The 15,514-nt window shown below is 53.1% G+C and overlaps 1 protein-coding gene across 6 annotated transcripts in view; it reads left to right on the top strand.

Annotated features, from left to right (window-relative positions):
* The window catches only part of nr1h4 (nuclear receptor subfamily 1, group H, member 4), a 149,952-nt gene that overhangs the window by 100,094 nt on the left and 34,344 nt on the right, over positions 1–15,514 (top strand). For all 6 annotated transcript variants that reach the window (XM_086009651.1, XM_086009646.1, XM_086009648.1 and 3 more), the window contains 4 exons: positions 5,053–5,198; positions 7,008–7,106; positions 9,334–9,433; positions 10,322–10,468. In XM_086009651.1, the coding sequence (XP_085865777.1) occupies positions 5,053–5,198; positions 7,008–7,106; positions 9,334–9,433; positions 10,322–10,468 (492 nt within the window). The remainder of the gene's footprint in view (positions 1–5,052; positions 5,199–7,007; positions 7,107–9,333; positions 9,434–10,321; positions 10,469–15,514) is intronic.

Consider the following 15,514-nt stretch of genomic DNA (forward strand, 5'->3'; position numbering starts at 1 on the left):
GAGAATAGATTCAATGGTTTTGCCTCCTCGGTATGTCCACATTCTGTGATTGCATGCAAAATAAAAATAAAAGAGGAAGTGTTCTGTTTGTGCCTTTTATACTTGGGATTCAGAATCAAACCACAGATAGGAAACCGGGAGAGATGCCATCGAAAGGTTACAGCATTCTGATAGGGTGGCTGTGAACAGCACTTTCAGAAAGGTCACCACCTTTGGTGTTTTGGGCTATCTGCACACTGTGAGGGAATCAGCGCAGGTCTATCAAGGGGAGACACGCTATCAGCACTTGTCCCTGCCTGATGTCAGTTATAAACCTCAGCGCTAATTGCTCAATGTCCGCTATTATGATTTTTGCAACGATAAACCTTATAATTCCCTGTCACAGGCTAAGCTATCCATGACAGCATGTAATAAAAATGATGGTTGCAGTAAATCTGAATCTGCAATTTCGAAGGATAGCAGAGACAATTAAAAAAATACCTCAGCACTGCCCCACCGACAGTGCGGCACTCCCTCAGTACTGCCCCTCCGACAGTGCAGCGCTCCCTCAGTACTGCCCCTCTGACAGTGCGGCACTCCCTCAGTACTGCCCCTCTGACAGTGCAGCGCTCTCTCAGTACTGCCCCTCCGACAGTGCGGCGCTCCCTCGGTACTGCCCCTCTGACAGTGCAGCACTCCCTCAGTACTGCCCCTCCGACAGTGCAGCGCTCCCTCAGTGCTGCCCCTCGGACAGTGCAGCACTCCCTCAGTACTGCCCCTCTGACAGTGCAGCGCTCCCTCAGTACTGCCCCTCTGACAGTGCAGCGCTCTCTCAGTACTGCCCCTCCGACAGTGCGGCGCTCCCTCGGTACTGCCCCTCTGACAGTGCAGCACTCCCTCAGTACTGCCCCTCCGACAGTGCAGCGCTCCCTCAGTGCTGCCCCTCGGACAGTGCAGCGCTCCCTCAGTACTGCCCCTCGGACAGTGCAGCGCTCCCTCAGTACTGCCCCTCTGACAGTGCAGCGCTCCCTCAGTACTGCCCCTCTGACAGTGCAGTGCTCCCTCAGTACTGCCCCACCGACAGTGCGGCACTCCCTCAGTACTGCCCCTCTGACAGTGCAGCGCTCTCTCAGTACTGCCCCTCCGACAGTGCGGCGCTCCCTCGGTACTGCCCCTCTGACAGTGCAGCACTCCCTCAGTACTGCCCCTCCGACAGTGCAGCGCTCCCTCAGTGCTGCCCCTCGGACAGTGCAGCGCTCCCTCAGTACTGCCCCTCTGACAGTGCAGTGCTCCCTCAGTACTGCCCCTCTGACAGTGCAGCACTCCCTCAGCACTGCCCCGCCGACAGTGCGGCACTCCCTCAGTAATGACCCTCCGACAGTGCAGCACTCCCTCAGTACTGCCCCTCCGACAGTGCAGCGCTCCCTCAGTACTGCCCCTCCGACAGTGCAGCAGTCCCTCAGTATTGCCCCTCCGACAGTGCAGCGCTCCCTCAGTACTGCCCCTCCGACAGTGCAGCGCTCCCTCAGTACTGCCCCTCCGACACCACATTATCACAGGGTGGGTCCAGGTTGATTAAATCACTTCTGCATCAAATATCAGTGTTACGTCGTACTGTTAGACAAGCAAAGTAGAACCTAGAATTGAAAGCAATGACGGGGACATCCTTCCCCCCATTGTTCTGAAGTGACATTTTGGTGAAAGTGTGGTAGAGTCAAGATTTCATTTCCAGCAAGGTTTAAAGATCAGTCATAAGAACTTAAAAACAAAAGGAATAGGAGCAGGAGTCGGCCATTCGGCCCCTCGAGCCTGCTCCGCCATTCAATAAGATCATGGCTGACCTTCTACCTCATCTCCACTTTCCTGCACTATCCCCATATCCCTTGATTCCCTTAATATTAAAAAATCTATCGATCTCTGTCTTGAATATACTCAACGACTGAGCCTCCACAGCCCTCTGGGGTAGAGAATTCCAAAGATTCACAACCCTCTGAGTGAAGAAATTTCTCCTCATCTCAGTCCTAAATGGCCGACCCCTTATCCTGAGACTGTGACCCCTGGTTCGAGACTCCCCAGCCAGGGGGAAACATCCTCCCTGCATCTACCCTGTCAAGCCCTGTAAGAATTTTGTATGTTTCAATGAGATCACCTCTCATTCTTCTAAACTCTAGAGAATATAGGCCTAATCTACTCAATCTCTCCTCATAGGACAATCCCCCCATCCCAAGAATCAGTCTGGTGAACCTTCGTTGCACTCCCAGCAGGCGGTGGAAGCTTGATGCAAGCAGAAAGAAAGAAGGACTTGCATTTCTATAGCACCTTTTACAACCACCGGACATCCCAAAGCGCTTCACAGCCAATGATGTACTTTTTGAAGTGTAGTCACTGTTGTAATGTAGGAAACACGGCAGCCAATGTGATAATCACCAGAGATTCTGTTTTTGTGATGTTGATTGAGGGATAAATATTGGCCCAGGACACCGGGGAGAACTCCCCTGCTCTTCTTCGAAATAGTGGCCGTGGGATCTTTTATGTCCACCTGAGAGAGCAGACAGGGGCTAGGTTTAACTTCTCATCCGAAAGACGGCAGCTCCGAGAGTGCAGCACTCCCTCAGTACCGCCCGTCCGACAGTGCAGCGCTCCCTCAGTACCGCCCGTCCGACAGTGCGGCGCTCCCTCAGTACCGCCCGTCCGACAGTGCAGCGCTCCCTCAGTACCGCCCGTCCGACAGTGCGGCGCTCCCTCAGTACCGCCCGTCCGACAGTGCAGCGCTCCCTCAGTACTGCCCCACCGACAGTGCAGCACTCCCTCAGTACTGCCCCTCTGACAGTGGGGCGCTCCCTCAGTACTGCCCCACCGACAGTGCAGCACTCCCTCAGTACTGCCCCTCTGACAGTGGGGCGCTCCCTCAGTACTGCCCCACCGACAGTGCAGCACTCCCTCAGTACTGCCCCTCCGACAGTGCGGCGCTCCCTCAGTACTGCCCCTCCAACAGTGCAGCACTCCCTCAGTACTGCCCCTCCGACAGTGCGGCGCTCACTCAGTGCTGCCCCTCTGACAGTGCAACACTCCCTCAGTACTGCCCCTCCGACAGTGCGGCGCTCACTCAGTACTGCCCCTTTGACAGTGCGGTGCTCCCTCAGTACTGCCCCTCCGACAGTGCAGCGCTCCCTCAGTGCTGCCCCTCCAACAGTGCAGCACTCCCTCAGTACTGCCCCTCGACAGTGCGGCGCTCCCTCAGTACTGCCCCTCCAACAGTGCAGCACTCCCTCAGTACTGCCCCTCGACAGTGCGGCCCTCCCTCAGCACTGACTCTCCGACAGTGCGACGCTCCCTCAGTACCGCCCCTCTGACAGTGCGGCGTTCCCTCAGAACTGCCCCTCTGACAGTGCGGCGTTCCCTCAGAACTGCCCCTCTGACAGTGGGGCCCTCCCTCAGCACTGCATTGGGCATGTCAGCCTGGGATTTTGTGCTCAAGTTTCTGGAGTGGGCCTGGAATCCACAACCAGCGGACTCAGAGGCGAGGCTGCTACTCATTGAGCCCCAGCTGATGCAGGGTTAAAGTAAAGCCCGTGTCAGATCACAGTGAGCGAGACTGTGCTATTCCAGGACACCGTGCAATGGAAACACTGAGCTCCTAATTGGGCTGCTCAAGTTGCTCATGAATTGAACATCACTGTTATTTATAAATATTGTAAAGACTCGACTATTCCAACGCTCCCCTGGCCAACCTCCCACCTCCCACCCTCCGTAAACTTCAGCTCATCTGAAACTCTGCTGCCCCGTGTCCTAACTCGCACCGAGTCCCGTTCACCCATCACCCCCTGTGCTCGCTGACCTACATTGGCTCCTGTTCCAGCAATGCCTCAATTTTAAAATTCTCATCCTTGTTTTCAAATCCCCCCGTGTCCTCGCCCCCCCATCTCTGTAACCTCCTCCAGCCCCACAACCCCCCGAGATCTCTGCGCTCCTCCAATTCTGCCCTCTTGCGCATCCCCGATTTTAATCGCCCCACCATTGGCGGCCGTGTCTTCAGCTACCTGGGCCCTAAGCTCTGGAATTCCCTCCCTAAACCTCTTCGCCTCTCTCCCCTCCTTTAAGACACACCTTAAAACCGACCTCTTTGAACAACATCGGCCCTAATATCTCCTTATGTGGCTCGGTGTCAATTTTGTTTGATAATCGCTCCTGTGAAGCACCTTGGGATGTTTTACTACGTTAAAGGCGCTATATAAATACACGTTGACGTTGTTATCTCACGGTCTCACCTAATTGACAGGTTTAAACAAACGGGTGTGGATATTGTGGGAACTTTAGCCCAACAAGTGTCGGGAGCAGATTCCGATTCGAGTGTGAACCGGGCGAGGGCCGTGCCCTCCTGCAGGAGTAGGTGAGGGATTCGAACTCCTCCCTGGTCAGGCCTCATTTGCATGAGGTGCGGAACGCTCCTCTTATTGGCAGCTCACTGATCCAGAGGCGGGGCTTCGGGCGGCGCGGCCCATTTTTAACAACGACTTGCAATTATATAGCGCCGTTAACCTAGTAAAACGTCCCAAGGCGTTTCACAGGACTGATTATTGAACAAAAGTTGACACCGAGCCACATGAGGAGAAACTAGGACAGGTGACCAAAAGCTTGGTCAAAGAGGGAGGTTTTAAGGAGCGTCTTAAAGGAGGAGAGAGAGATAGCGAGGCGGTGAGGTTTAGGCAGGGAATTCCAGAGCTTAGGGCCCAGGCAGCTGAAGGAACGGCCACCAATGGTGGAACAATTAAAATCAGAGATGCTCAAGAGGGCAGAATTAGAGGAGCGCGGAGATCTCAGGGCGGGAGGGGGGAGCGGTTGTGGGGCTGGAGGAGATTACAGAGATGTGGGGGGGGGACGAAGAGGCCATGGAGGGATTTGAAAACAAGGATGAGAATTTTGAAATCGAGGCATTGCCGAATGGAGCAGGGGACAGGGTGTGGGGGGGCGGGGTGGGGGGGGCGTCTGCTACGGCACTGGGAGCATCAAATCACTCCGGTAAAACTTTGAAGTGAGACGGTGTAATCCAGGAATACCATTCTGTGCTTCCAGGTTTATTAACAGAAATTCAGTGTAAATCAAAGCGACTGAGGAAAAACCCAACGCTGCCTTCAGACCAGCCGAGCAGAGAGGCTGTAGACGGAGTGGATTCCAAACAAGTGACTTCCACAACAAGATACAACAAAGTACAAATTGACGTAAGAAAACTACTAGGCACTTGGTCTAAGCGTTAAACAAAGCTTTAATCAACTGTTTTACAACATGGAGGTCTAGCTGTGTCCTTCACTAGTTCCTGTTAAGAATGTCCTGCGCAAGCTGGGCCCGTGCCCGAGTATTTATACTCTCCCTGGACAGCGTCACCCGTGACTGATTCATGTCACAAATATTCACCGTTTCTATTTTTTAACACGACATTCAGATTATATTTTCCCAAGCGAGTGTTAAAAATATGCAATGGTTCTGATTTTTAGAAAGTGGTGGGGGCGTGTGGGTCTGTGGGGGGGGGTTGCGGGGGAGCATATGGGTGGGGTGTGGGGGGGCTGGGGTGTGGGCAGGGTGGGGTTGGGTAGGGGTGTGGGTTGTGTGGTGGGGTGGGGGTGTGGGGGTGTGTGGGGGGGTGGGGTGGGTGGGGAGGGGATGTGTGGGGGTGGGGGGTGTGCGGGGGGGTGTGTGCGTGGGTGGGGGGGTGTGGGGGTGTGGGGTGGGTGGAGGTGGGGGGGTGGGGGGTGTGGGGGTGTGTGGTGGGGCGGGGTGGGGTTGGGTAGGGGTGTGGGTTGTGTGGTGGGGTGGGGGTGTGGGGGTGTGTGGGGGGTGGGGTGGGTGGGGAGGGGATGTGTGGGGGTGGGGGGTGTGCGGGGGTGTGTGTGCGTGGGTGGGGGGGTGTGGGGGTGTGGGGTGGGTGGAGGTGGGGTGGGTGGGGGGTGTGGGGGGGTGTGGTGGAGCGGGTGTGGGGTAGGGGGGATGGGGGTGTGGTGAGCGCGATCCCCAAAGCGGGGGCCATACTCCCGGAGAGTTCGGGGAGATGAAGTCTCGAACTATTAGAACGATGCGCGCCTCATTGTAGTTAATGTTCCTGGAGTCCCCCATGCCCGACACCTGGCCGGTGGGCGGGAGCAGGAATCTGGCAGCTGGAGGCCATAGCTGGGAACAGCCGGGTTATTTAACCGTCACTCGGTGATGACCAGCCGCAGGCCGTCCCGTCTCCATCCCGTCCTGTCTCCGTCTCCTGTCGTTATGGTCCCAGGATTTAACTCCTGCCCTGACTTTATTGACACCCGGGTTGTATTCGTGCCATTTTCCCAAATGGATACATTTTGACTTATTCATTGGACGTAGAACCAGCAGGAGGCCATTCAGCCCCTCCAGCCTGTTCCACCATTCAATGAGATCAGGGCTGATCCGTATCTTAAACTATCTCCCCTCCCTTGGCTCCACATCCCTTTATACTCTCGTCCAGCAAGGATCTATCGCTCTGATAGTTAAAATTATTAATTGAGCTCGCATCCATTGCTTTTTGAGGGAGAGAGTTCCACACTTCTACCACCCTTTGTGTGACATTTTTAACTACCGTTATAAACAAGGCATAATTTTATCACACACAGTCCTTTTAAACCAAATGAACGAGGAGGATAGGAATAGCTAAATGTAAAAGACCGAGGTCCCTCTAGTTCACCTTCTCCCAGCCTGGGAGTCACATGATCCAATGATAATGAGTTGTTGACTAATCACAGCGATCAATCTCTATCAATGAATCTACAACAGACCCAGACACGAGGAGGAAAACCCCCAGTGGGGGAGAGCTTTAGGAACCAGAGGTCCAAAGTCACCCGTTCCTCCCGAGCTCACTACACTCCCCACACGGCACGTCTCCAATTACTCATATTACTAAGCACAGAATTTACGCTGTAATAACGTTACAGGTCAATTGTCCGGACAAACCTAAATGATTCTTTGTTTAAGGTTTGAGTTGAGGTCTTGATCTTGTATCCCTGTTTCTGTCACCCCAGCAGAAAATAGAGTTCACACAGAAGCAACAAGATCTCCTGGGGCACATCCTCAATGCGTTCTCCAAGTATCGTGTCCCTCAAGAGGTGACCAAGAAACTCGTAAGTATTGAAAGAAAGAACCTGCATTTATTGAGCGCCTTTCACGTCCTCCGGGCGTCCCAAAAGCCAATGAATTGGTCTTTGATTCTTTTTGAAGTGTACTCGCTTTTTGTTGTGTCGACCAATTTGCCAACCAGCTTAAACAAGTAAGACTTGCATTTCTGTAGCGCCTTTCACCACCACTGGACGTCTCAAAGCGCTTCACAGCCAATGAAGTACTTTTGTGGAGCAAAGTTCACACAAACAGCAAATGACCAGCTGACCAAAGGATTGCTTTTTGGCGGGCGGTTTGGGTTGAGGGAAGAACATTGGCCAGGACCCTGGAGAAGGCCTTAAACTTCTCTCAGTAACCAACTGACGAAGCTTTTCTTTCTTGTCTTGTCCGAAAGACGGAAACTCGAACCTCAATACTTCAGTGAAGTGACAAACTTGCATTTATATAGCAACTTATCACATCCTCAGGACGACCCGAACACTTTACATCCAATGAACTACTTTTGAAGTGTAGCCACTGTTGTTGTGTAGGCCAATGCAGCAGCCAATCTGCGCACAGCAAGCTCCCACAACCAGCACTGAGATGAGGTGTACAGGCCCCACCAAACAAGGACACACATGGGCCCCACCATTGGCGTCCAGTCCTGACGAATGTCCTGGACTCTTGGGGAGGGGGGGGGCGGGGGGCTGACTAGTGCAGTGCCGAGCTCGGGGGAGGGGGAAAGGGCAGGGAGACGAGCCTGGGCAACACCTCTTCCTCTACGGGCGACGATCTGACCAAATTTCTACTGGCACAGGGCAGGCAGATGCCTAAAATGCACCTGTGGTGGTACTTGTACGCACCTGCCCCCTTGCAAATGAGGTGCACCTCCCACAGACCCCACAAACTCCATGGGGAGGTGGGGGGTCAGTGTTGGAGGGCACCGGTGAGCGCGATCCCAGGCTACTCCTGCACCTTCAGGTCACTTGTATTTTTACCCATGCTCCATTTTATTTTCAAGTGCCCGAACATTTCAAAATGTAAGATGCATTTCCTGCATTACAACAGTGACCACACTTCAAAAAGTACTTCATTGGCTGTGAAGCGCTTTGGGACGTCCTGAGGTCATGAAAGGCGCTGGAGAAATACGAGTCTGTCTTTCTTTCTTAACAACCCAATAACAGCATTGTACTGGAGTATTAAGAGTTATCAACGCGCTCTGTTCCTGCTTGAGTGACCTCACTTTAGTGCAGTCACTTGTTGCAGTGAAGTTGGGAGCGTGGGTCACAGAGTGGGTCACAGAGAGGTTATGTTTATGTTAATGTATTACAAGCCAAATGTATGTTGAATGTTTAAATGTCTTAATCTAAATGTACACTCTCGGGAGCCGCAAGCCTACATTTCGTTGTACTGCACTTGTGCACTAACAATGACAATAAAAGTTGATTTGATTTTGATTTGATTTGATCAGTGTGGGCACAGAGTGGGCCTATAGAGTTAGATCCCTATCCCCACTCCCAGCGTGGGCACAGAGTGGGCCTATAGAGTTAGATCCCTATCCCCACTCCCAGCATGGGCACAGAGTGGGCCTATAGAGTTAGATCCCTATCCCCACTCCCAGTGTGGGCACAGAGTGGGCCTATAGAGTTAGATCCCTATCCCCACTCCCAGCATGGGTACAGAGCGGGCCTATAGAGTTAGATCCCTATCCCCACTCCCAGCGTGGGTACAGAGCGGGCCTATAGAGTTAGATCCCTATCCCCACTCCCAGCATGGGTACAGAGCGGGCCTATAGAGTTAGATCCCTATCCCCACTCCCAGCGTGGGCACAGAGTGGGCCTATAGAGTTAGATCCCTATCCCCACTCCCAGCATGGGCACAGAGTGGGCCTATAGAGTTAGATCCCTATCCCCACTCCCAGTGTGGGCACAGAGTGGGCCTATAGAGTTAGATCCCTATCCCCACTCCCAGTGTGGGCACAGAGTGGGCCTATAGAGTTAGATCCCTATCCCCACTCCCAGTGTGGGTACAGAGCGGGCCTATAGAGTTAGATCCCTATCCCCACTCCCGGTGTGAGCACAGAGTGGGCCTATAGAGTTAGATCCCTATCTCTGACACATGCTTCAATATGTTCAGAAGTCCAATTTTTAAAAGTATATATTTGACCGCCCTGGGGTTTCTTCACCATCCTGCGTATAATAGAAGTAATATTGGAACCGGCAGTGGTGTTGACGGCTCTTGGTGTTTCTGCAGCTACAGCAGCGATGTAGTGCCGAGGAAAACTTCCTGCTCCTGACGGAGACAGCCACGAGCCACGTCCAAGTACTTGTAGAATTCACAAAAAAACTGCCTGGTAAGTGACTCGGTTCGTCAGTTCTATTCATTCTTGGGATGTGGGCATCGCTGGCAAGACCTCATTTGTTGTCCACCCCTAGTTGTCCATGAGAAAGTGGCGGTGGGACTTCTTCTTTGTAGCGGTTTTGATACAACTGAGGGGTTTGCTGGGTCACTTCAGAGGGCAGTTAAGAGTCAACCACGTTATTGTAGGACTGGTGTCACATACAGGCCCAGACCAGGTAAGGACAGCAAGTTTCCTTCCCTAAAGGACATCTGTGAGCCTGTTGGGCCCTTGTTCTCGATATGATGAGTTCTTGAATACGATGAGGGGAAATATTGGCAGAAACCAAGAGCTTTTCACCCAGAGCTGAGGAAGGGAGGAGAAGTTGAGTGAAGCTGCCATCGCTTGCTCATGTTCTAGAGGCCGAGTGCGGAGCAGCACAGGCAGAGGCTGAGGAGCAGGTCAGTAAGCGACTTCCTATTGGTTGGGGAATGCTGTGTCCATCTTCACCTTCTACCCTCCAACGATAATGGAGTTGTTGACCAATCACAGCGATCAATCTCGATCAATGAGTCTACAACAGACCCAGACATGAGGTGAGGAAAACCCCCAGTGGTGGAGAGCTTTAGGAACCAGAGGTCCAAAGTCACCTGTTCCTCCCGAGCTCGCTGCACTCCCCACACGTCATGTCTCCAATTACTCAGGTACTGGACCCCAAAATATTATTTTCTGAAAGAAATCTCTCTCATTTGCATTGGAATGAATCAACACTAACTGCTTCCCCCGTCTCCCGAGGGGGCCTGTTCCATAGAGTGACCACTCGCTCTCTGAAATATTGCAATAAGGGAGTTCCAAAGGCGGCCAAAGGTGGTGTGGGTAACGCTGGCTCTGCTCTCTCCGCAGGTTTTCAGATGCTGGACCATGAGGATCAGATTGCCTTGCTGAAAGGTTCTGCTGTCGAAGCTATGTTCCTCCGCTCCGCCCAGATATTCAGCAGGAAAATTCCTTGCCAACAAAGTGAATTGCTGGAAGATCGAATCCGTCATAGTGGTAAGTGCAAAAAACACACGGGGCACATACTGACATATTAGGATAGGAAGTACAATTGGTGCTCTTCTTGTATAAATGCTTAATGTGCTTGGACTTAATGCAAGAAAGAACTTGTTTTTATATAGCAGCGAATTACATTGGAGGAAATGTCAGAACCACGGAGCCATAGAAATATACAGCACAGAAGGAGGCAATTGTGAGTGCCAGCCGTGGCTCAGTGGGCAGCACTCTCTCTCGCCTCTGAGTCAGAAGGTTGTGGGTTCAAGTCCCACCCCAGAGACTTGAGCACATAATCCAGGCTGGCACGCCCAGTGCAGTGCTGAGGGAGTGCCGCACTGTCGACCCTAGCTCCGCCCCCTGACTGCGCAATTGTACGGCTCCTAGCACCCCCTGACTGCGCGAATGCACAGGTCACGTGGACCCTAGTGCCGCCCCTGACTGCGCGAATGCACAGGTCGCACGGACCCTAGTGCCGCCCCTGACTGCGCGAATGCACAGGTCACGTGGGCCCTAGTGCCGCCCCTGACTGCGCGAATGCACAGGTCGCACGGACCCTAGTGCCGCCCCTGACTGCGCGAATGCACAGGTCGCACGGACCCTAGTGCCGCCCCTGACTGCGCGAATGCACAGGTCGCGTGGACCCTAGTGCCGCCCCTGACTGCGCGAATGCACAGGTCGCACGGACCCTAGTGCCGCCCCTGACTGCGCGAATGCACAGGTCACGTGGGCCCTAGTGCCGCCCCTGACTGCGCGAATGCACAGGTCGCACGGACCCTAGTGCCGCCCCTGACTGCGCGAATGCACAGGTCGCACGGACCCTAGTGCCGCCCCTGACTGCGCGAATGCACAGGTCGCACGGACCCTAGTGCCGCCCCTGACTGCGTGAATGCATGGGTCGCGTGGACCCTAGTGCCGCCCCTGACTGCGCGAATGCACGGATTGCACGGACCCTATCACAGAATCACAGAAACCCCACAGTGCAGATAGAGGCCATTTCGGCCCATCGAGCCTGCACCAACACATATCCCACCCTATCCCCGTAACCCCACGTATTTAATCCCCCCTAACACTAAGGGTCAATTTATCATAGCCAATCATCCTAACCCACACATCTTTGGACTGTGGGAGGAAACCGGAGCAACTGGAGGAAACCCACGCAGACACAGGGAGAATGTGCAAACTCCACACAGACAGTCACCCGAGGCCGGATTCAAACCCGGGTCCCTGGCGCTGTGAGGCAACAGTGCTAACCACTATGCCACCATGCCGCCCCTGACTGCGCGAATGCACAGGTCACATGGACCCTAGTGCCGCCCCTGACTGCGGAAAGCACAGGTCGCACGGACCCTAGTGCCGCCCCTGACTGCGGAAAGCACAGGTCGCACGGACCCTAGTGCCGCCCCTGACTGCGCGAATGCACAGGTCACACGGACCCTAGTGCCGCCCCTGACTGCGCGAATGCACAGGTCACACGGACCCTAGTGCCGCCCCTGACTGCGGAAAGCACAGGTCGCACGGACCCTAGTGCCGCCCCTGACTGCGCGAATGCACAGGTCACACGGACCCTAGTGCCGCCCCTGACTGCGCGAATGCACAGGTCACACGGACCCTAGTGCCGCCCCTGACTGCGGAAAGCACAGGTCGCGTGGACCCTAGTGCCGCCCCTGACTGCGCCGATGGCGGGGAAGATCCACTGAGACCAGTCGCGCAGAACCAGCGTGCGTTAGGCCGGGAGTTCAGTACCTGACTGACCGACCAATGTGACCGGTGACGGGGGACTGGATCCACTCTGGACCTTTTGTAGTTACCCCGGTTGAGGGGTCCTATCACTGTCCCTGTTTCGAGAATGGAGAGTGGGCTGTCAAACCACATTAAATACACACATTTACTCGTGTGTAACGGTTTGTTATGTAGACTCGTGGATCCCCCATAGATCACCTGCATTATTAATGTTGAACGCCATGAAATTAACTGCAATCCCAGTCATTGTGCTACAATAATTCACAACGCATTTTATTTTCTTCTTATTGTGTGTCTTTACTATTTGCCTATTTACCTGTAAAAGTCTTGTATCTCGGGGCACTTCCGTCACATTCCAGGCGTCACGCCCTGGGCGTCGCACTTTGTTACGGGGCAAATCAATCTTAAAGAAAGTCGGAAATTAATCCACAGCCTGAAATTTACATCCGTTAAAAAACTGCCTTCTGCCTGACTTGAGCAGTTTACTCATAACTAAGATGACCGGGATTTTATCTCATTGAAACTGATAAAATTCTAACAGGACTGGACAGACTAGATGCAGGAAGGATGTTCCCGATGGCGGGGGAGTCCAGAACCAGGAGTCACAGTCTAAGGATAAGGGGTAAGCCATTTAGGACAGAGATGAGGAGGAATTTCTTCACCCAGAGAGTGGTGAACCTGTGGAATTCTCTACCACACAAGGCAGTTGAGGCCAATTCATTAAATATATTCAAGAAGGAGTTGGATATATTTCTTAAAGCTAAAGGGATCAAGGGATATGGGGAGAAGGCAGGGACCGGGTACTGAATTTGGATGATCAGCCATGATCTCATTGAATGGCGGAGCAGGCTCGAGGGGCCGAATGGCCTACTCCTGCTCCTATCTTCTATGTTTCTATGTTTGCCTATTTAAAGCACTGGCCTGAAAGGCACAGGCCAGGTTGCAACCGTACATCGGGACCGAGCTGCGGACTGCGGATGAGCAATGCCACAGGAGATCTGCTGACACGTTTTAATAACCCGAAATAGCATGGCTGGTTGTAATTATTTTTCAAGCGTGTGAATCTTAACAGAAAATATTTTCCAGCATTGAAAATTTGGGGGGGGTTATTTTCTGCTGTGGGAGGAGGCGGGTTTGGAGGCGGGAAAGGTGGGAAAGTCAGAAACAATGAGGGCGGGTTCGGAACCCGCCTCCAACCTGCCTCCGCGGGATTTTGCCGGTGCCGGTTTTGGAGGTCGGGATACGGTCCCGCCTCCAGCTGGCCATAGCGATACTTGTGATCATTAAATGCTCGTTAAGGGCCTCTCTAAGCCTATTCTGAGAGGCCCTCGTGATTTTTCGATGATTTCGGTGTGCTCCACGCACCTCCTAAACCTCGCCAGGTAAACCTGGCGGGTTGACTCGTGGGTGGCCTCCGCACTGCTGCAGGTCTAACAAGACATTGTTTATTTCAGCAAGGATTACTTGCAGGTGCCAAACCTTGGCTTTAAAAGGTCTCTGAGAACTTTTAGAAGGCCTTCTGAAGTCAGAGGTGCTGCAACTTGACTCCATCAACTGTGGGACCTCCTTGGACGACCCTCTCCCCACTTGCAGCGAGTGCTTCCCCAAAGGAGGCATCTACAAGCAGCATGGGAACGATTCGTTTTCTTTCTGCATGGACCTCAGATGAGGAGGAGGCTGAGGAGGAGGAGCAGGAGGAGGATCTGGAGGAGGAGGAGGAGCAGGAGGAGGTCAGAGCGCCGGTGTATTGAACAGCGGCAGCGGCAGCACGCGAGCACATGGCTGCCTGGGATGCAAGGGATGAACTTATCATGGCCAGATTTGCATAGGTTGCCCAAGTTGCCACATGTCCTTGGCTCCATCCTAGGACATCATTGACAATGGACATGACTCTCTGGCCTCCTTTCACTCAGGCCACCAACCTGACAACGCAAGTTTGGCGGAGCCCGCAATGTGGAGCTGCCTAAGGCGAAAGAACAGATGCCATAATGCCAACATTTTGGCTTCAAATCATTTTAATGCTTTCCAACAGGGATGGCATTTCATCAATACACAGAAACACTCTCCCAATCTGCACACAGATCTGGAGGTTATATCCCTTGCCAGCTGTACCCACAGGGGTTTCTTTGGCAGGCCTCTTCCTCCCAGATGAGGGGAAGAGCACCTCCCTGCTACCTCTCACCCCCTCAAACAACATTTGCAGCGCCTCCTCCACGAGCCCCGGGGAGGCCCTTGGCTTGGAATTGGACATAGTCGTTTCTCAGAATATGTTGCAGGTGGTGCAGTGTAGGCAGAAATGCTGTGGAGTGAGCCAAGGCAGCAAGAATCCATAAAATCAGGCTGGAAAAGTGATGTCAACAGAGGCGAGTTTCAGTCCCAATACACTAATTGGCCAAGGGCACCCCACACCTCTGAAATCAAGTGGCCAATCAGGGGAAAATCGCAATTTTTAAAAAACTATCAGTGGAGGCGGGTTTCAAACCCCCCCAAACTGAAACCCGCCTCCATCTCGCCTCCAGTGGGAAAATCGCCCCCTTGATGTTTTATTTGAGGGAACGATGAATGCAGCAATTCACAATCACCCTACTCCTTGGAGCAGAGGAGGCTGAGAGGAGATTTGACAGAGGTGCTCAAAATCATGAAGGGTCTAGACAGAGTAGAGAGAAACTGTTCCCATTGGCGGAAGGGTCGAGAACCAGAGGACACAGATTTAAGGTGATTGGCAGAAGAACCAAAGGCGACATGAGGAAAACTTTTTTTACTCAGCGAGTGGTTAGGATCTGGAATGCACTGCCTGAGAGGGTGGTGGAGGCAGATTCAATCGTGACTTTCAAAAGGGAGTTGGATAAGTACCTGAAGGAGAAAAATTGCAGGGCTACGGGGAAAGGGCGGGGGAGTGGGACGAGCTGAAGTGCTCTTGCAGAGAGCTGGCACGGGCTCGACGGGCCGAATGGCCTCCTTCTGTGCTGGAACCATTCTATGATTCTACTGTTTCCACCATGAGCCCTTTGCTCTTTTAGACACCGAGAACTTTCGGCTAAATGCCTTTTGACCCGAAGACTAATTGTAATCACAATCACTGAGCACTTAATACGGTGCAATCACATTATTCGTGTTCCGGCGTTTTCAGGACTATAGATCGTATAATTAGACAATCAGGCTGATTTTTGCAGAAAGTCATTCGCAATGACTCAGAAAGTGTCGCAACCGAAGAAATTCACTGAGAATTTTGAGGTCTTTAGGGTTTTGCATGGAATGGCCGGGGTGGATCGAGAGAAACCTTTTTTCTGCTGGTGGGGAGAGTCC

Source organism: Somniosus microcephalus, chromosome 16, assembly GCF_052327205.1.
Source record: "Somniosus microcephalus isolate GS21.2 chromosome 16, FLI_Smic_1.0, whole genome shotgun sequence".
In the NCBI taxonomy this organism is placed as follows: Eukaryota; Metazoa; Chordata; class Chondrichthyes; order Squaliformes; family Somniosidae; genus Somniosus; species Somniosus microcephalus.